At 64.0% G+C, this 19,405-nt stretch overlaps 1 protein-coding gene across 2 annotated transcripts; it reads right to left on the bottom strand.

Moving 5' to 3' along the window:
* Positions 1-3,440: 3,440 nt before the first annotated feature.
* On the bottom strand, positions 3,441-10,453 carry RNF126 (ring finger protein 126). Of its 2 annotated transcripts, XM_080359516.1 has the most exons (9): positions 10,367-10,453; positions 7,675-7,733; positions 6,360-6,423; positions 5,625-5,866; positions 5,229-5,297; positions 5,088-5,157; positions 4,764-4,857; positions 4,444-4,559; positions 3,441-4,245 (listed from the first exon to the last, which is right to left on the bottom strand). In XM_080359516.1, the coding sequence occupies exons 1-9, from the start codon at positions 10,439-10,441 to the stop codon at positions 4,096-4,098; spliced, it is 939 nt and encodes a 312-aa protein (XP_080215642.1). In that variant the 5' UTR covers positions 10,442-10,453; the 3' UTR covers positions 3,441-4,095. The 2 variants fall into 2 exon arrangements, with proteins under 2 accessions (XP_080215642.1, XP_080215643.1); XM_080359517.1 differs by lacking the exons at positions 7,675-7,733; positions 10,367-10,453 and adding an exon at positions 6,596-7,639.
* Positions 10,454-19,405: the final 8,952 nt, after the last annotated feature.

The following is a 19,405-nucleotide window of genomic DNA, read 5'->3' as shown; positions in this document are numbered from 1 at the left end:
TCACCCGTTGCGCACCGGGGGGATCTGGTCATTCCTGTAGGTGCGGTGGGGAGGATAAAGGCTGAGGAAGAGGGAGGGAGGAAGCTTTGGAGCGGTGCGGGTCTCAGACCCAAGCATCCGTGAGCATGTGCAGGACACGTACCAGCTGTGCCGTGGGGACAGCGGCTGCAGCGTCCCCATGGGCGGCTCCTGCCTGGGGGGTTACTTTTAGAAAAGCAGAAGTTCTTTTTTATAACTGGCAGCGACTCCAGAGGGTGACAAATCAGCTGGATTCGCTGTCACCCGCTCAGCCCGTCCCCGTGGCTGCTGCTCATCATCGGCTCTTCGGGGCTGGGCACGGCGGGTCCCGGTGCGTGCCAGCGCCATGTGCTGGTCGCAGCATCGAGGGGCCTGGGCCGAATGCTCCGGAGCCCTCATGCTGCCTCGGTGCTGTATCCCCCCCTGCTCCGGCGAGGACGCGAGTGTCCCTGTGGAGGTGCTGGGGATGCTGGGTGTGGTGGCTGGTGGAAGCCCCTGCCCTGCGCATCCCCCCCCCGGCTGCCTGCAGCAGCCCCCGGACGCGGTGCCCACGGGCAGCTGGTGCTGTGGCTCACACCCTGCCTGCTGCCGCGCCTGCAGCACCGGCGCATGGCACCGTGGGCCTGGCGGGCAGCGGGGCCGGCTGGGCCGGCGCTGGTGGGTCAAGGTGGTGCAGGAATCCCTGGTGCTGCTCTGGGTGTTGCCCCTGTCAGGGCTGCTAGTCCGACCGGATGCCTTTGCCATTAGCGGCTGTGCTGTCACTGGCACCTCTGCGCACACTTTGTCCCTCCAAGGGTCACGTCGGCCTCAGTGCCCTGGGTGCATGGGGAGCCAGTGTTGCGAGAGCCAGGTCGGATCCGCAGGGCACCACATCTGGGACAGATGTGCGGGCAGAGCTGCCAGTGAGGGCAGGATAAACCCGAGCCTGGCACTGGGCACAGATTTGTTCCGGGCAGGCAGAGGTTGTGCTCAGCGTTGCTCCCGCGCAGCGCGGGGCCCGGGGGAGGAAAGGGGCAAAGACCAAATCCTCCTGGGGCAGAGGTTCCCCCTCCTGCTCCAGCTGGGGGACCCGTTCGCGCCGGGTGAGGGTCAGCGGTCCCGTCCGTCCCGGGGGGCACGTTGTGAGCACAGAGCCGGTGTCAGGGCAGGGCCCCGGGGGAGGCGGCGTTTCCTCCCTGGCTCTAACGCCGCGCTTCCCTGTCCCGCAGGCATCGTCGAGATCCGGTCGGTGCGTGTTGGTGTTGTGGCCATCCGAGCAGTGCACACCGGCTTCTACCTGGCCATGAACAAGTGGGGGCGGCTCTACGGGTCGGTAGGTCGGACGCTGCCCCCGGGAGGGACGGGCGCGGGATCGGGGTGCGGGGCAGAGCTGGGACAGGGGGATCCTGCTGCCCCACACCCTGACCTGTCCCAGCAGGGGCTGCACCCCCAGAGCCCCCAGGATGGGAGCAGTGGGTCCTGCCTGCTCTGCTCCGGGGTGACAAGGGGCCCGGTGAGCGCAGCCGCCCCTCACCCCTGCCCTCTCCTGCCAGAAGGAGTTCAGCCCCAACTGCAAGTTCACGGAGCGCATCGAGGAGAACGGCTACAACACGTACGCGTCGCTGCGCTGGCGGCACCGTGGCCGCCCCATGTTCCTCTCGCTCAACAGCAGGGGCCGGCCGCGGCGCGGGGGCAAGACGCGCCGGCAGCACCTCTCCACGCACTTCCTCCCCGTGCTCGTCAGCTGAGCCCGCGGCCGGCTCCGGACTGTCCTGTGGGGAAAAAAGGGTTATTTTATTTATGTACATATCTATTTTTCTGCTATTTATTATTTTTAAATGCGCAGCAAAGGATGGCTGATGCCGCGGACGCAGCCGCGCAGGGATGCGGATCTCTAGACCGGGCGGCCGCCGCTGCAGCAGCGCCTCTGCGGGGCCGGGGCGGAGGCCACGGGGTGGGACACGCTGGTGGGTGCGTTTGTCTCGTGTCCCAGAACCCGCAGTGATTAAAGCTGTTTGTGGTATGAAGGGGATGCGAGTCTTGGTGCTTTCATGGCGGGGTCGGCTCGGGGCCCCAGCAGAGATGGAGCTGTAAGGCAGGTGGTGCTGAGGACCAGCCCCCGGCGGGGGGACCGTGGCCCAAAATAGCACCCATACCTCATCTCCCTGGCCAGGGCACGTCCGCCCGCGCCCGCGGGGCTGAGGCACCGCCGCCTGGTCACCTCGTCACGTCAGACGTGAGCGGTGGCCCCAGCAACAACCACCAAACTTGTTCCAGTTCTTACCCGACCAGCTCCAAACGAGTCTGGGAGAGGGACCAGCCAGCACGTGAACCGTGCGGGGACCGCGGCGGCACCCGCGGATCACGGCAGGAGGAGGAGGGCTCTCCTGGGCTGCATGTCGGTGAGCGAACAGGAAAGTTTGCCTCGGTGCCGGCCGAGCCCACGGGCTCACACGGGCTCGGCCAGGGACCCTCCTGCTGCCACCCAGGCCCAGCACCGCGGTGGCAGGAGCCTCTGGGCCAGCCTGGGGTGGAGGATGAGCCATTAACCCTGACAGACCAGTCCCGGGATAAACCCTCGTCCCCAGGCACCCGCCCATGGCATGAAAGGTGCCGCCGGCTGCGCTGGCAGCGCCGAGGAGGAAAAACATTCCAGGAGGGTTGGTCAGGGCCGGCACTGGCTGCTGCCACCTGCACCGGGGGCTCGCTCCAAGGAACCTTCTTCTGTTGTGCTGCAAAGAGCAGAGCAGAACCCCCCCATGGGGACATCACCCACCCCATGGGGACGTCGCCCACCCCATGGGGACGTCGCCCACCCCATGCTCCCCGGGTTTCTCCCGGTGCCGTTGGGGCTGCAGCGCAAGCAGAGCCCAAAGGAAGGGCAGAACGCAGTTGTTGTCCCGCTCGGCGCTGGCGCGCGGGGACACGGGTAGCAGGTCATCACTGCGCGCTCTGGTCGCATTCTTTTCATTCTCGGAGCTCCAGCTCTGTCACAGCAACTGAGTCACAAACACACCCAGATTTTTGTCTCTCTCTCTCCTTTTTTAATCAGCTGCGTTTTAAGTAGCTTCGAAATACATTTTTTGTCCAAACGGTTGTTTTCCCTGTGTGTTATTCAATCACGACATTTGGCTGGTCCTTGCTCTGCCGCATGCCCCGTCCTGGCGGTGACAGCGGGAACGCTGCTCAGGCTGAGGGGAGGGCAGGACGCACCAGGGACGAGGTGTGAAAAATACAAAAGACCAGGCAAAGATGCTTTGGGTTGCAACCCTGCAGCCACCCGCTCGCGACTCGGGTGCTGGTGGCGCCGGAGCCGGAGCCGCACAGGCCGGCGCTGGGCGCGCGGGGGCTCGGCCGAACCGGGGGGACGGGGGCGGCTCAGGACAGCGGCCTCCGCACACCTTACCCTGTAGTTTTCCTCAAATCATGCATAACGTCTCGTGGAGCTGAAACGTCTGTTTATTTAACAGCAGTAATAATTTAAAATTATAAAAACCCTTTCAGTGTCGAGTATCAGAAGGGCGAGGTTATAAAGAAAAAGAACTGGGACTCGAGATGGGGACGGGAAGGACAACGGGGGCTGTTTCCAGAGTTCGCGTTTGCAGTGCCAACTCGGACCCCCCAGCGGGAGGCCCCGGGGGGAGGCGGGATCCTCACGCTTCGGTTTAAGGACTTCAGCCTCCAAAGCAGAAGAGATGGTACCCAAGGGGAGAGGAGGAGCAGAACAAATAAGGGATCTCAGACTCAAACCCAGCCAAACAGCCTTTCCATTGCGACCCGCAGCCGCTGGCCGGGCCCCGCGGGGCTCCGCTCGGCGGGCGCCGCCGCCGCTCATGCCAACGGTCCCAAGTCCATGCGGCAAATGGGTGATTTTATTCACAGACAGAGCCCTTTCCCCATCACACAAGTTGAGGCTTCTCATCCCAGAAGGACCCGGAGTCTCCGTGGCTCCAGAACTCAGCGCGGGTTCTGGGGACGCTGCTCCCCCCGGGCTCCCTCCCCTCGCTCTGCTCTGGAAGCCCCTTTCGCTGCTGCCGTTGGTCAGGGAGGGAGGGGGGACAAGGGACAGGGCCCTGGGGACAGGGGGTGGATTAAGATTCATGAGTTGTTCGAGGAGTTTTCGTTACTTGGTGAGCTGGAGGAGGAGGAGGACGAGGACGACGAGAAGTTCATCCCAGTGAGTTCGGGGGGGTTTGTGGCAGTGTTCTGTCCGCTTAAGCTTTTCCGGCACACGGGACACGTGTCGTGCTTTGGAGAGCAGACAAAAACAAAACAAGAAATACGGGAAGCGGGATTAGAGACACAACACGGGAGCAACACTCGGGAAAAAGGCCAGGATGACAATCCTCCCCTGACCAAAGGCTGCTCGGGCTTCGGCCTCATCGGGGAGGTGTGAAAATACTTATAGGAAAAACACCCAAGTGCCCCAAAACCGCAGTCACTAACCTGCTCAAGCCACGGGACTATGCAGCTGTCGTGGAAGAGATGATTGCACGGTAACTGCCGGACGTTTTCACCCACTGTGTAGTCTTCTTTACACACGGGACACTCTAACCCGGAATCTGGATCATGAAGGGAAGGGAAAAACCCCCGCTGAGCAGCAGAGCACGAAACTCTGAGCACCCAGCTCGGCGTCCCGCCGCCTCTTCCCCTCGGCCCCGCTGGCTCCTGCGCCTCCTGCCCCGCTGGCTCCTGCGCCTCCTGCCCCGCTGGCTCCTGCGCCTCCTGCCCCGCTGCGGCTCCTTTCCGAGAGCAGACTCACGTACCTACGTGTTCCTGGGTGATCTGTATGGTGGGGAGGGCCTGGATCTTCTCCTTGTCTGCTGGCGGTGGTCCAGTGTTTTCAAACTGATTTAGTAACTGAAAGACAATAGGCCACGGCGGCAGAAAGATGTGAGCTCAGCAGCAACAGAATCTGTTCATTTACTGAGCCAGGGCACTTGAGCCCCGCGCCACCCGCGCCGCCCGCACCGCAGACCTCGTCTCCCATTTCTGCACCCTCGGGGCTTTGTGCCGTGTCACAGCAGCCGCTGCTGACTCCGCAGCGCTGCGCGAGGGGACAGGAGACGCCGCCGTAACACCCATTTTACCTGCGTAATAATCGCATCCAAGCCGTTGGCGCCCCACGCATAGTCCATCGGATTTGAATGCAAGACTCCCCTGTAAGAACAAGGACAACGATGAGCTCCGGCGAGAGCAGGAACACCCAGCGAGCAGCGGCTCCAACTCACCAGGGCCCCAGTCCCAGGTTTGGAATTGTCGTAGGTGCGATAATGCCATTGACCAGCTGCTGGATAATTCTGAAAGACAAGAAAACCAGGACTATGTATGAAATAGCACAACCAGGAAAACAACAGAACAACCAGGAAACGCTTCCTCACTGCCACTTTAATGGTCAGAGCTCCCAGCTGCACCGCAGCCCCCACCACGTGCACGGGGAAACGGCCCCGGTAACCAAAGGCAAGAGCTGCCAACAGCCGCAGCCCAACGGCCCGCGTCCAGGCAAAGCCTGGCCCTGCAATGGAGCCCCTCAGAGCGCCAGGAACAGGGACGGGTTGGTCCTCAGCCAACTCTCATCCGTGACAAACCCCAGGGCCCCCTGCCCCCGAAGCGGCCGCGGTTCTCACCCCTCCAGCGTGGGGACTCCCTCGTGCCTGCCCGCGGCACGGCGCGTGGCCAGGCGGGCCCGTGGCTGCCTCGCGCCGTAGCGGTGCCGAGACTGATGCTCCCGCTCCCGCCGGTTCTCAGAGTCCCTGTTGTCTTCCGACGGCGCGTTGGACCCAAAGGGAAACTCAAAGCTGTCATCGAAGATCCCGAAGGCGAACTGGCCGTAGCCCTGCGGCAAGGTGAACAAGTGCTGATCCACGTTCTGGGAGGGAGAGAAGGGAGGGAACGGCTTGTGACGGGCAGAGGAATGGAGCTCAGCTGTCACGCCAGGTGTCTGCCCCAGTTCCAAAGACCAGTCTCCGCAGCTCCCCAGGACGTGCTCGCCTTGGCTGACGCCGCTGGGTCAGCGCCCAGAGCAGCCCTGTGATGAGCACAGGCTGGAACCACACGTGCAGGTAGGAAAACACAATGTCCCAGGTCACTGCTGCGTCCGGAGCCGAGGCCGCTGCACAGCAACGCACCGGGCAGCTCCCGAAACCCCAGCTCAGCCCCCTCACAACAAGAATAATCGACAAGTGATGGTGCTATCGAAAGCACGCAGTAAAATGCGACATGAGGAGATTGCAGGAACAGCACATGGATGACAGTAACACCTTTCCTAAATTTTGTCATAATCCAGGGAGCATTTAAACAACGTCCTAAAGGAAAGATACTCGAGTGGCACAGCAGGAGCGGCGGGGGCTGGCGGGACTCACCTCGAAGGGGTGCCGGCTCTGCTCGCTGGCTGCCGTGGAGGAGCTGCTCTCGCTCTCAGCGTTCCTGTGAAGGAGGAGCACTGGTCAGCATCAGGAGGGTCCCCCCAAAAGCTCCTCCCAGCAGAGGGGAGCGAGGGACACGAGTCTGACAGGGACAGCAGCCGCCACAGCACGAGGGATGCGACCGATTCGTTTTTGTGCTGAGCCCGAGCTCGAGGGCACCGCAAAGGTCCCACCTTCCCCAGCTCCGCACAGCAACCTGCCCGCCTGCAGGTGCTCTGGATAACCACTCATCTGTTTTCATTTTCCTCTCCCACATCTTCACCCATCCCTTTCAGATTCTGATTCCATGAAGCGACAGAGATGAACCACGATGTTGGGCAAGGATTCCCTGCACAATCCCCCCGAACCAACCAGCTAATCCCCTGGAGCTGCAGGAAGAGAGGACTTAAGGTACAAACTCTGATCACTGTGACCCCGCCGTGCTTAAGTCTAATCTCGAATCAAAGGAACTCCCATTGCAGCAGCATGTGACCGGCAGGACAGATTACCAGGAGAACTCTTGGTGCTGTTGGAGAGCTAGAGGAACATTTACTGCTCGGTGCCCAGGCCGGCGCTTTGACATTCAATGGTACCAAAACACCAAAGCTCAGCACCGACACGACTCTCCCAAGGTCACAGCAAACGCGCAGCGCGGGCAGCACCAGTCAGGATTGATTTCAGGCTGGCGCAGTGAGAGCAAACGCCACCTGCTCAGCACAGACCCCACGGCCCTGCCCGTCCCGACGCCACCGAAACGTTTCGAGACGTTTCCGCTGCTCCGAACCAGCCGCGATGCACATGAACATGGATCCCGGCGGCCCCGGCGCAGAGTCCAAAGTCCCAGTCAGAACCTTTCGCTGCTGGTTCTCCAAATGATCAAATGACAACCCAAGCAGACGTACACGCTCCGTCCCGCAGGTTCTCCTCGCAGGGTTATCTCTGCCCCCGTGACTCAAACAGCTCAGAGCCACCACATGCCACGGGAACAGCCCTTCCACCACTTTTTGGTGCTCATTTTAATGCAGCTCATTCCACCTCCACCCTGTAGCAGCCACCGGTGACCCTCAGCATCGCCGGGGCTGACTGACCTGTAAAGGCAAGCTATGCAAATTCAGCACTACACACCCGTGGTGAGGGAAGATGAGCCAAATATTGGGCAGAAGGAATAAAAATAGCGCAGGTAGCATCCAACATCGCCCTTTAACTCAAAAAGAAGAAAAGAGCAAAGCAGACTGAGTTCACTCCAGCAACAGCCATCGGGGCAGCATGTTACCTCGGCTCTTCGGGGAGTTCCTCGATAAAACCAGACTCACACCGCGGGCAAATGTAGTCCTATGGGAGAAGAAATACTGAATGAGAAAAGGAAGAGGTACATAAAAGCTGCAGAGCGCCGCCAGTGCGATGGAGTGGAGGGTCCTGCAGCTCTTCATCCCAAACGCATCACGACTACAGAGCCCGAGCCCCCAAACCGCTGGTGTTTGCCTTCTCCAGACCAGCGAGGCAAATCGTTAAGCCTGAGCCCGTCTGGAATGTGGCTTCAGAAAAGATCTGGATAACGCTAATTAATCCCCAGTGTAGACAAGGCCTTAGATAACATCTGATGGAGTTCTGGGTGCAGTGAAAGCAAAACCGCCGGCCTGCCAGCCGAGCAGCACTCACACACCAGGGTTTAAACAGCTGCGCGTTTTGGGGACCTGTCCCCGCCCCAAATGTCCCGATGACAGGAGCGGGAGGAGGCTGTCACTGTGTCACCCGGGGGTCATAGCACAGCAAGGTCATGGAGACAGTGCCCACGTTCCCCACTCTTGTGCTCAGGGCTGGTGACAGAAAAGCTGCTGCCACCCGTGCGGCCTTTGCCAAGGCCAGAGCACGCTGAGCAAACAGCCCGCGCGCAGCAGCGGGATGCAGGAAACCAGCATTTTCCTCGTGATTCCTGGTGCTAGCGCGGAATTTACACCGCGCAGCCGAGCTGCCAGAGCTCCCCGAGCGCTCAAGATCCCGAAAGGAAATTACTTCACTTCTCGGTGCTCGAGAAGCAGCTGCAATGAGTCAGAAGAGGAAGCGGCAGCCCCTGTGCCCAACGGCAGGCACGGCCGAGGCGGAACAGCCCCCGCTGCCACACAACCGCCCAAAAGCCCACGCTGGCAAAGCCCACTCGGCGTGGAAGAGACTGAAGAGCTTCCAAAAATAATGCTGCTTCCCTCTGCTGCTGCTGCTGCGCTAGAACTGGCACAGGCCCTCGCACAAACCGATGGATCTCCCCAAAAGAGGAGAGGCGCAGGCGGCGGCTCTGCCCCGCAGCAGGTCTGGGACGGCTCCTACGGAACGCTCTGATAAGGCCCAAGCACGAGGCGGCAGCGGCAGCGACCGCGCGGCGCTGCCCCGGCCTGCCCGGCGCGATAAGGACGCGGCGAACGCCGGGACCTGGGGCGGCCGTGGCGCAGTCGCTGCTTCCTCTGCGCAGGTTGTGAAACACCCGGGTCCGCGCAACCTACACAGCGCTGGATTTCGAGAGCGTTTCCACACCATCCGCGCTCTCCAAGTTGGCTCCTGGCACGAGAACTCCCGTGTCAAACACAATCGGAGCAGCTGGCTCTGCGACGCCCCCTCCCCGTTTTACCTCCCAGCGGCGGCGCGCTGGGGTAAATGGGGTAAATCACGGCGGAAGCCGCAGCGAGCGGCTCCCAGCGCCCTGCGCTCTGCTCCGCGAGGCTTTGTCCTGCCCCTCGGCTCAGAACACGGGGTCAGCACATTCCTCTGCAGCTGGACCAGCACAAACGTCCCTGTCGGTTGTTCCTCAGGCTGTTGGAATCTCTCCTTTTGCAGCATGTGCTACGGTACCTGCAGCAGCTCAGGCTGCAAACAGCAAGTGAAAGCGAATGAACTTGGACCCCAGCACAAATTAATTAACCGGCAATTATCTAGAGCTGGAGCTGCAGGGGCAGCTGTCAGTGCATTCACAACACGCGCAGGACAGGGTGGTTAAACAAAAACAAATGACCGATGTTCCGAGGTTACAACCTCCATCTCCACAGCCCCTTTCTCCAGCCCGCGTCCACATCTCGCAGCAGCATCATCAGGAGTTTTGTCCTCACACGTAAATACCAGCTGAGACCTACCAGCCAGGCCTGCCCTCCCCGACCAGTAAGAGCGATGGAGGGGGCAAAGGGACAGACAGCGCGTCACAAAACCAACCCGGCACCCAGGTCTAATCAACCGTGACAACGAGACACTTGTGCTCACAGTCGGGCTATCGGGTGACTTTTAAACTTCAATAAACTTTAACAAAAAGCAACGATGAGACGCTGTGGAAAGTTTCACGACACAGAGCCTGGCAGGACCCTTGGAATCCAACTCAACAGCTCGCAGCAGCCGGCAGGCGACGGGCGGCACGTCCAGCCCCGGCCCCGCGGCGCAGGAGCCGGCTCCACCGCGGCGGCTCCGCGGGGCCCGGGGGCGCGGGGCAGCTGTGCGGCTGCGGCCGCCCGGGGGTCCTCACACCCCGCAACCCTGAGAGACGCAAAACCCGCCCCCGCGCTGCCCCCCCGAGCTCCTGCCCCTCCACACACGGCCCGGGCAGCGGGGCCGCCACGCGCGACCGCCCGGGACCCCCCTCCCCACCGCCCGGGGCTCCCGAGCCGCGGCGGAACCCGCACCCCCGGGCCCGGGGTCCCTCCCGCCCCCCGGGTCCCTCCCGCCCCCGCCGGCGGGCCCGAGGCCGCTCCGCCGCCCCCGTCCCCAGCGGCCGCTTCCCGTCGGCCGGGGGCACCACGTTCCCCCCGGTCCCTCCTAAGGCCCCACCCGCCCCGCAGAGCCGCCCCCGGCCCGCAGCCCCAACGCCCCCGCTCCCCGCCCCGGCCCCCCCAGGCCTCACCCCACGTGCCCGCCCCGCCGGGGCCCAACCCCCCCGCCACCGGCTCCCCCGTTCCCCAGCAGGCCGCGGCCGGGCCCCCACCCCCGCTCACGGGCAGGCGCGGGGCGATCTCGGCCGAGCAGCAGTGGCAGAAGAACCGTCCCGGCTGCGGTGAAGCCTCCGCCATCTTCCCTCCCCCCCCCCCGCCGCCCGGCCCCGCCCCGCCCCGCGACGCGCGGCGGAGAACGACGGCGGCCGAGCGGGGACAAGAAAAGAAGGCGCAGCGGAAACGCGGGGGAAAAGGGCGGGGCGATGCTGCCGGGGAGGTGGAGCCTAAGTGGGCGGGGCTGCCGGTATTTCGGGGGGTCCGGGGCACCGGGATCCCGTCTGGTCCCTGGAGAGCTCACTAAGTGGTTTTTCAGTGAAAATGCCAAGGTTTGCGTCAAGACGCAACAGCGGCAAAGGACCGTGAATGTTCCGTTCGAACAAAAACCTCCCAAAAGAGGTGTTTTCCCCCCCGATCTCCTCATTACTGCTGGCACGTGCTGGGCAGGTTTCGGAGGGGGGTGGCCAATGAAAGCTTTATTGCGGGGGTTGTTCCCAGCCCGGCTGTTCCGGGGTGACCCGGGTGGCGCCAGCGCCGCCGCCAGCAGGTGGCGTCTGCAGCACAGGGTTCGCCGGGGGGGCGGGGGGCTGGGAAGAGGCTCAGGGCGATACCCCCAAATCCCCGCTCCCCTGCCTGCCAGGGCACGGGGACAGGGACGGGGACAGGGACGGGGACAGGGATGGGGATAGAGATGGGGACAGGGGATGGGGACAGGGGATGGGGATAGAGATGGGGACAGGGACAGGGATGGGGACAGGGATGGGGACAAGGGATGAGGACAGGGATGGGGATAGAGATGGGGACAGGGGATGGGGACAGGGACAGGGAATGGGGACAGGGATGGGGACAGGGGATGGGGATAGAGATGGGGACAGGGACAGCGGATGAGGACAGGGAATGGGGACAGGGGATAGGGACAAGGGGTGGGGACAAGGGGTGGGGACAGGGGATGAGGACAGGGGATGGGGACAAGGGATGAGGACAGAGGATGGGGATAGAGATGGGGACTAGGGATGGGGATGAAGACAGGGGATGGGGACAGGGGATAGGGATGGGGACAGGCAAAGAGGACAGGGAACTGGGACAGGGGACAGGGATGGGGACAGGAGATGAGGACAGGATGGGGACAGGATGGGGACAGACACAGGCACTGCAAACTGGAGACGGCCGCGTGACAGCGCGGTAACTGGTTGGCGGCTTCTGGAAAGGTTTGTTCATTGTGTGGAAATTGCAACTGCGGGACAGATTTGCAGCCGTTTAGCGCTGATTGATGATCCCAGCTGGTGATAAGACGTGTTAGCAATTATTTACAACCCGTGAGGAAACCGCTACTGGGTCCTGCAGCTCCTGGAGCGGGCGGTGGGTCCAGACGTCCCGACGTGGCCCAGACGCCCCGGCCGTTCCCTTGCACCCCAGGACGCGTTCCTCCTTGCCCTGCGCCGTGGCGGGAGGACAAGTTGCATCTTGATCAAATGTGCGCCAGGTGCCTGTGGGGTGGGGAGGGAAGGATCCGGCTGCACTGACTTTGTCCCTCTGGAATTCCCTGACGCAGGAGCTGCGGAAGCCGAACGTGGCCACGCTCGTCAGGACGCAAATGGCAACGGGTGTTCGTGCACGTGGGGATGAGGCGGTCGGGGCAGCCGCGGCTCCGGGCTGTGTTTGTGCAGCAGGGGCTCAGCACAAGGGCCCTCTGTGTGGGACCACGGTGTCCCCGGGCTGGGGGAAAGCTCCTTGTTAGCGCTGCGACTCCTCCAGGCTGTGCCCCCAACCTGCAGGTCCCCTGCCCGGACCCCAGTGCCCGTAGCCCCGGCGTGGGGAGCGGGTCCCTCGCCAGAGCCCTGTGCTGGCACTCGAGGGTCCTGCTGCCCCTGACTCTGGCCACTGTCCCTCCCCGCGGGACACGGGGGCGCCGGGGCAGACGAACCCCGGGACCCGGGCACAGGGCTCGGCTGTCCCTGCCGCTGCCCCCCGGCAGCCGGCCCTGCTCAGGAGCAGCTTGAGTCACCCTGGGAAGCCGGGGTTTTCCCACGGTGCTGCAGAGAGAAGCAAACTGCACCCTCTCCGGAGGCCTGACGAACGGTGACACCTCCCAGATCGGTATCGATTCCTCGTTAGACGGAGCCGGCGCCCCGCGCAGCCAGCGGGCGAGCGGCCGCCCCTGCGGCCAAGGTCAGCGGCGAATGTACCAGAGCGGTGGTTGTCGGAAGGGATGGGACAGGGTGGGAGGCTCCTCTGCAGCTTTGAACCAGGATCGCACTGGGGGTTGGCTGTGCGGGGGACAAGCACCCTGCTCGCAGCTGGACTGGGTGTCACGGGGACCCCTGAGTGCAGCGGCCACAAAACCTGTGAGTGTTTGGGAGAGGAGGTGGCGCGGGGTCCCCTGTGCCCGACGGGACTCGGCGCGGAGCCTGGCCGTGGTGACAGCCGGGACAGGTGGAAACCCCGCGCTGCTCTGGACCGGGCTGCTGTTGGGAGGAGCAGAGCGGGGGGGGCCACGTGGAAGACAGTGAGTCCACGGTGTCCTGTGCCACGGTGCCCTGTGCCATTGTGTCCTGTGCTCCGGTGTCCTGTGCCGTTGTGCCCTGTGCCGCGGTGCCCTGCGCCGTGGTGTCCTGTACCGCAATGCCCGTGCGCCCCGGGCAGGCGATGTTCCCACAACCCACGGGGATGTGGCGGTGGCGAGGCCAGGCCCGCTCCTGCAGCGCCCGGCGCTGCCGCTGGCGTGGCCCGGCCGTGGGTGTTGGCGATGAGCTCACGTCCCCAGACGTTACTTAATGCAGACAGTGCCACCGTGCCAGGCCTGGCGGGGGGCAGCCGCGGGCCGCGGCAGCGCAGGCTCTGGCACAGGCGTGTGCGCACGTGTGTGCGTGTGTGCGTTTGCACGCACGTGCCTCGAGTGCACGATCTCAGCAGGAGACGGACTGTCCCCACGGCACCGGCCGGTGTGTGGCACCGCACCAGCCGCGCCAGCTGCAGTCCCCGCCGTGCCCTGGGCTCAGCAGGCAGAGCGGCCCGTGGCCGCACCGGCCCCGCGCCGGCGTGTCCTGCAGGGAGCACCCGGGCTCGGGGTAAATCCTGCCAGCCTGCTGCCACGGCACCCGCAGGTGCAGATAAACGCAGCCGTGCAGGCGCGGCGTGGCACGGGCGTGCTGCCGATGGCGCGCCGCCTCCGCTGGCGCTGCGCACGGGGCGCTCTGCCGAAGCCTGAGCTCTGCGGCCCGCGGTGTTTGCTGTCAACGAGCGTGCAGGGACGACTGGCGATGGACAGTAAAGGAGCTGGCCTCCCTGGCGCTCCAGCTCCACAGGGCCGCAGGCAGCTGGCGCTTTCGGCAGATTCCAGCAGCTTTGGGTGCAGCTTCCATCTCTGCTGCCAAGTCCCTGGGGACTCGGGCAAGTCGTTGTCTCCAAGGTCTCGGCCGCTGGGCCGTGTGCTCTGAACCGCGGCGGTGCCGGCGCTGCAGCGTGCCGGAGCTCCGGCACCGGCTGCTCGCGGCTCTGCCCCAGCCCGGGAAGCACAAGGAGCTCCGGGAGCACGAGCAGCTTCCCAGCACCGCGCCTGCCAAGTGAGAATAACTGGTGCAGCTGGTCTCCCCACTCCCCTCCACCCCACATTACATATAATTGCCTATTTTAATTAATAAATTGGAGGCCACTCAAAGGAAAGCAGCGAGATTTGTTACAAACACCGCAGGGATCGTCTGCCAGCCCCGAGCCAGTCATGTCACGGCGGATTTGAATCGGTTTCCCTTTGAATTCCCTCACAGACAGATCAGGAGATTTACATCCCCCACCTCGTCTCCCCGGGCTGCGGGTCCGGATCCCGCCCCGGCAGCTCCCGATGACCCGCGGGCAGCGGGCACGGGCTGCGCCCGTCAGGCGGCCGCGCCGGCGGGAGGGCCGGGGAGGCTGGCGGCGGGTGGTCCCGGCTGCTCCCGCACGGCTCCGCTCTCTCGGATCAGGATGTCACCACCGGGCAGCCGGGGGCAGCGCCAGCCCGAGCTGTCCCCACGGTGCCACCCTGGCAGGGACTGGCCAGCCCCTGGTCAGCGCCGGCACGGAGGTTCAGAGTCTCGGGGGAGGTTCAGAGTCTTGAGGGAGGTTCGGTGTCTCAGGGGAGGTTCAGTGTCTCGAAGGAGGTTCGGTGTCTTGGGGAAGGTTCGGTGTCTCAGGGGAGGTTCAGTGTCTCGAGGGAGGTTCGGTGTCTTGGGGAAGGTTCGGTGTCTCAGGGGACGGCTTTTGGGCCCCACCAAAAATTTCCCTTTTTTTCTTGGATTCTTTGCCTTTCATATGCTTGATTATAACCATTGTTTTTCAAGGGAAATTTTAATGTGAAAAACATGTTATTTCTCCCGCCTGCCAGCCTGGGCTGTGCAAACCACCCGGCTCCTCTGTGCTGAGGGCTGGGGGTGGACGGGGCTCCACGGGGCCGTGCCCCGCGGCAGCTCTGCCCTTCGCTGCCCGAACCTCCGGCTGCCGAGAGCTCGGCCGCAGCGGCTGCTTGTCCTCCCAGCGCCTCCCGCGGAGCCACTGAGGCTGCCGTGACCGGGGAGGTTTTACCGACTCTCAGCTCCTCTGGACGCAGTTCAGCCCCACACGATTTCATTACATTTGAGGGCACTGCCAGCTCTTCCCTCCAGGCTCCCTTTGCTCCTTCCCTGCACCGCGGCGGAGGAAACGTTTACAGAGGGGAAACCGCGCGGCCGGCGCGGCCGCTGACTCACGGCCTGTTTACACGTGTGCTCGTGGGAGTCACCCCGAGCAGCGTCACGCGTGGCGGAGCAGAGCCACGCGAGCCCGGGGACCCGCGCCGCTGCAGCTGCCGCGGGCCCGTGACGGCGAGCGCGGCAGAGCCGGGACGGCCCGGTGCTCCCAGGGACGCGATTCCTGCGGTGGCTTTGCCCATGGGGGCTTGGAGCATCCTCCTCCTCAGCTCCTGCGGGATGAAGGACGCAATTTGCTCACAGCATTGTGCTCATGTCTGTCCTGCTGGCTTCCTGGGGGCTGGAGGTGCCCTGCAGCTCTTCCCACTGCGCGTGTGTGCACGGGTAGTTTTGCGCATGAGTGTGCACGGGTGGTTCTGTGCACACACGTGCACAGGTGGTTCTGTGCACGGGTAGTTTTGTGCATGAATGTGCACAGGTGGTTCTGTGCATGCATGTGCACGGGTGGTTCTGTACATGGGTAGTTTTGTGCATGAATGTGCACAGGTGGTTCTGTGCATGCATGTGCACGGGTGGTTCTGTACATGGGTAGTTTTGTGCACGAATGCACAGGGGTTGTTCCATGCACACGTGTGCACGGGTGGTTCCGTGCATGCCGCAGGGAGCCCTGCTCTCCCCTCTTCCTGGCCAGAGCCGTGTCCTGGCACAGCCGGTGCCTTCCCGCTCTGCCCGCGGTGCTGCCGGCTGGTGCTGGGCCCCAGCAGGTGACCCGTGGCTTGTGCCGGTGGTCGGGGCTGTGCCACGAGCCTCGCCGGCCACGGTGGAGCCCGGCCACCCCCTCACCTCCGCTCCCCCTGCGGCCGCCCCCCAGGGCCCAGCCAGCCATGTGGGCAACAAGAGCGTTTGTAAGGAACTCATTAAGGCGGCCATAAATCTGTGTGCGCACAGACGGGAGATGGAAACCAGAGCCAACTGCAGGCCAGAGACGAGAGACATCTGCTCTGCCCCTGAGAGGGAAACGCGCTTCAGCAGCCCCGCTCCTGCTCCTGGGACAGGGTCCTGCGGGGTGGGATGGGGTGGGATGGGATGGGATGGGGTGGGATGGGATGGGATGGGATGCAGAGGGACAGCAGAGCAGAGCTGAGCTTCAGTCGAGCCTTTGACACGGTGCCTGGTGAAATCTTACCCAGATAATTAAATCCAATTGTCTGAGATATGAGCGCAATCCGCTGCAAACCACAGGGGATCATCAGCAAATGGCGGGTGTCAGGGTGGGGGTGCTGGGGGGGCAGCACCCGCGTTAACCCCCGCCCTGCCGGCAGCGCACAAGCCGAGGCTAAGGGGCATTCATTAACCAGCCAGGTGACCAGGAGCCAGCGCCCGGCTGGCACAGACGGGGACGCCGGCACGAGCCAGCACGAGTCCCGCGGCCGCTCGGGGTCTGGGCGCTGCAGGGGCAGCCGGGAAGGCACCAGTGGGAGGGCTCTGGGTTTGATGGGGAGTAAAACAGGCTGGGTGATCAGATTTGGAGGAGGTTTGGAAAGATATGCAAGTTTCCCGCCCCCTGCCCTCCCCATACGCAGCTCTCCCGCCCTGCCCTCCTGCATTTGCAGAAGTGTCCCAGGAACATGAAACGATTACTTGGCGAGGAGAATCCAGCTCAGCACTTCTTGGCATTTATTCATGGCTTTTCATCTTCAAAGCTCCTTGCAAACATTAGCCAACTAATCCCTGCAACCTTCCTGTGAGATAGCGCAGGATCAAGCAGAGGAGCATTATCTCGCCACAGCAGATGGGGAAACTGAGGCACGGAGCGGTGACGCTGCTGCCCCGGGGCGCGGGGCGAAGCTGCGTGTCAGCGCTGGGGTGGAGCGCGGCTGGCCGGGCCATCAAGGTGCGGATCGCACCGCTCCGCCACTCTCTCCCCAGCGCCGGTGATGCAGCCGTGAGCCATACGCATCTCTCCCATGGGCCCGGCTGGAGCCGTGCGGACATGGGGGAGAAAATCCAGCCCCGGGGTCAGATCCCCGAGGGGCAGCTGGCCGGGCTCTGTGTGTGGCTGTGCCCATGGCAGCACCGGGCCGTGCCGTCGGCTCACGCCTCACACCGCCACTCGCCACGTGCCCAGAGGGTGCTTGTGGAGGGGGAGATGGAGGCTCGGGTTGAGCTTTGCCCGGTTGCCACTTGCTGGGTTCTGGCTCCATGTTGGCGCTGACCTGGGCAGGACCGAGCGTGGGTCCCGCCCCCTGGGGGTTCTGCGTTCCTGCGGCCACGCTGGAGCTCAGGCAGCCCCGTGGGCTGCGGGGACCCCGGCCGCAGCCCCGCTCCCCATCCGGGCGTTCGGCAGCATCTCTGCTTGCACGGGAGGAACCCGGGAGCGCAATGGGGCCGGGATCCTCCGCTCCGAGGGGGAAACGACAACCAAAACCATCCAGGGACTTGCCAGCAGATCCGCCCCGTCAATACCAAACCTCTACACTTCTGCCTGTGCCCTGACCCTGGGCTCTGTGAGAAACGCTTCTCAATTGTGTGTCTTGTTGCAAATTGCAGTTCTAATTGGTTTAGCCGAGTTTAATTAGCCTGAACTGATGAGAGAGGTGAGATTCCCTCCTTAAAGGCGCCCAGCACAGTATCACAGTATCACAGTATGCTTGGGATTGGAAGGAACCTCGAAAGCTCATCCAGTGCAACCCCCCCATGGAGCAGGAACACCCAGCTGAGGTTACACAGGAAGGTGTCCAGGCGGGTTGGAATGTCTGCACAGAAGGAGACTCCACAACCCCCTGGGCAGCCTGGGCCAGGCTCTGACACCCTCACTGAGAAGTTGTTTCTTCTCAAATTTAAGTGGAGTTTAAGCAGTCCAGGAGGAGGACGAAGCAGCCGGGTTTTTGGAGGAGGATGCTTGGCTCTGCGACCCTGCAGCCGCGCGGAGGGAGCAGGAGCTGCCCGGCCAGCACAATGCCAGCGCCAGACGGAAAGGTCAGCCGTGAGGCTGCGATTCACTGCGCCTGCAAAGGGCCCTTTGTCCCCGCAACCCCCGCCGCCCCAGCCCCTGCCCGGCCTGGGGGCTCCTGCGGCTCCCGGGCAGCGCTGCTTCCCCCGCGGCCCCAGCGCGGCTCCTCTCCCCCGCACTCCCGGGCGCTGCTGGGGCTCAGCTGCTGCCCCGGCCACTCGTGGGAGCGCAGGGAGCAGGAGCAGCGTTGCAGACTGGTTGGTGGAGTTTCGCTCCCAGCTTTGCTTGAGAACCAGCCTTGGCCCCCGCCTGCGGCGTGACCGCGGGCAATGGCTTCCCGGCGGCACGGCAGCGCTTCCCAGGGCTGCCCGCGCCAGGGCAGGGGCGAGCGGAGCCCGGCGAGCAGGATGGCCTTGCTGGGGTCCGAGCTCCCTGGCACCAGCAGCCCTTCCCGGGACGGAGCTGACCCGCGTCCCTCCGGCCGGCAGCTCCTCCTGCCCCGCGTCAGGCACACAAGCCGACCCCTTCCCTGCCATTGTGCAACGCGCACACAGCCAGGGAAAATCCCTTCCTGGCCTCCGCGAGCAACTCTTGCGTCCTGGAGCATGTGAGCAAGTGCCTCCCCGCCCGCTCGCTCATCGAAATCCAGCTCGGGGATCTGGCTCCCTGGCCCTCTGCCCTTACATGGGCAATTGCTCGGCGGCCGCGGCGAGCCGGGGTCAGGCTGGCCGCGCCGGCGGCGGGAGCAGCGCTGCCCAGCAGCGCACCAGAGCTCTGTCCTCCCGCCCCGGGACAGCGGCCCCTTCGTGTCCCTCTCAGCAGGGTCCTTGCCCCACACGCTGTCTGGGGCGAGCTGGGCACCAGGGCTCCTCTGCCGAAACCCTACGGTTTACACCAATGCCACCTGGGGAGAGCCCAGCCCTCCCCATCCCCACCTGCTCCCTGGGGGCGCAAGGGGCTGTGTGGGGAGAAGGGGAAGATCCAGCTTGGCAGGGGACCAGCCCGCTGCCCCCCTGGGACTTGTCCTCAGAACGGAGGGAGGGACGGGGACGTGGTGTAGCCAGCCGACACAAGGGCTCTGCCTGCTGGCATCGCACCCTGCTCGCCCGGGTCACAGGATCCTGGCTGCTCCGTGTCCCACTGGAGCGAAGCTGCATCCAGGCGCATCCTGCGCCAAAGTGAGCTGCTCAGGCTGTGCTGGCACCGCTCGGAGCCAGGAGGCTGCTGCCGGGCCGGAGGGGTGGTGCGAGGTCCCCGGGGCCCTCCGGCCGGGGCCCCTCTCCTGAAAGAGCCCAGTTCAGTTCTGCCGAAAACATGACCTCAGCTGAGGCCAGTGCAAAGGGTGAAGCGTTCCTCAACTGCGCGGCCGGGAGACGGACACAGCTCACGGGCTTGGAGAAGGGCCCTGGGCTGCCACAGGAGCGGGGACAG

This window comes from Nesoenas mayeri, assembly GCF_963082525.1.
Source record: "Nesoenas mayeri genome assembly, chromosome: 25".
NCBI classification, from domain to species: Eukaryota; Metazoa; Chordata; class Aves; order Columbiformes; family Columbidae; genus Nesoenas; species Nesoenas mayeri.
This window is presented reverse-complemented; position numbering and strand designations above follow the sequence as displayed.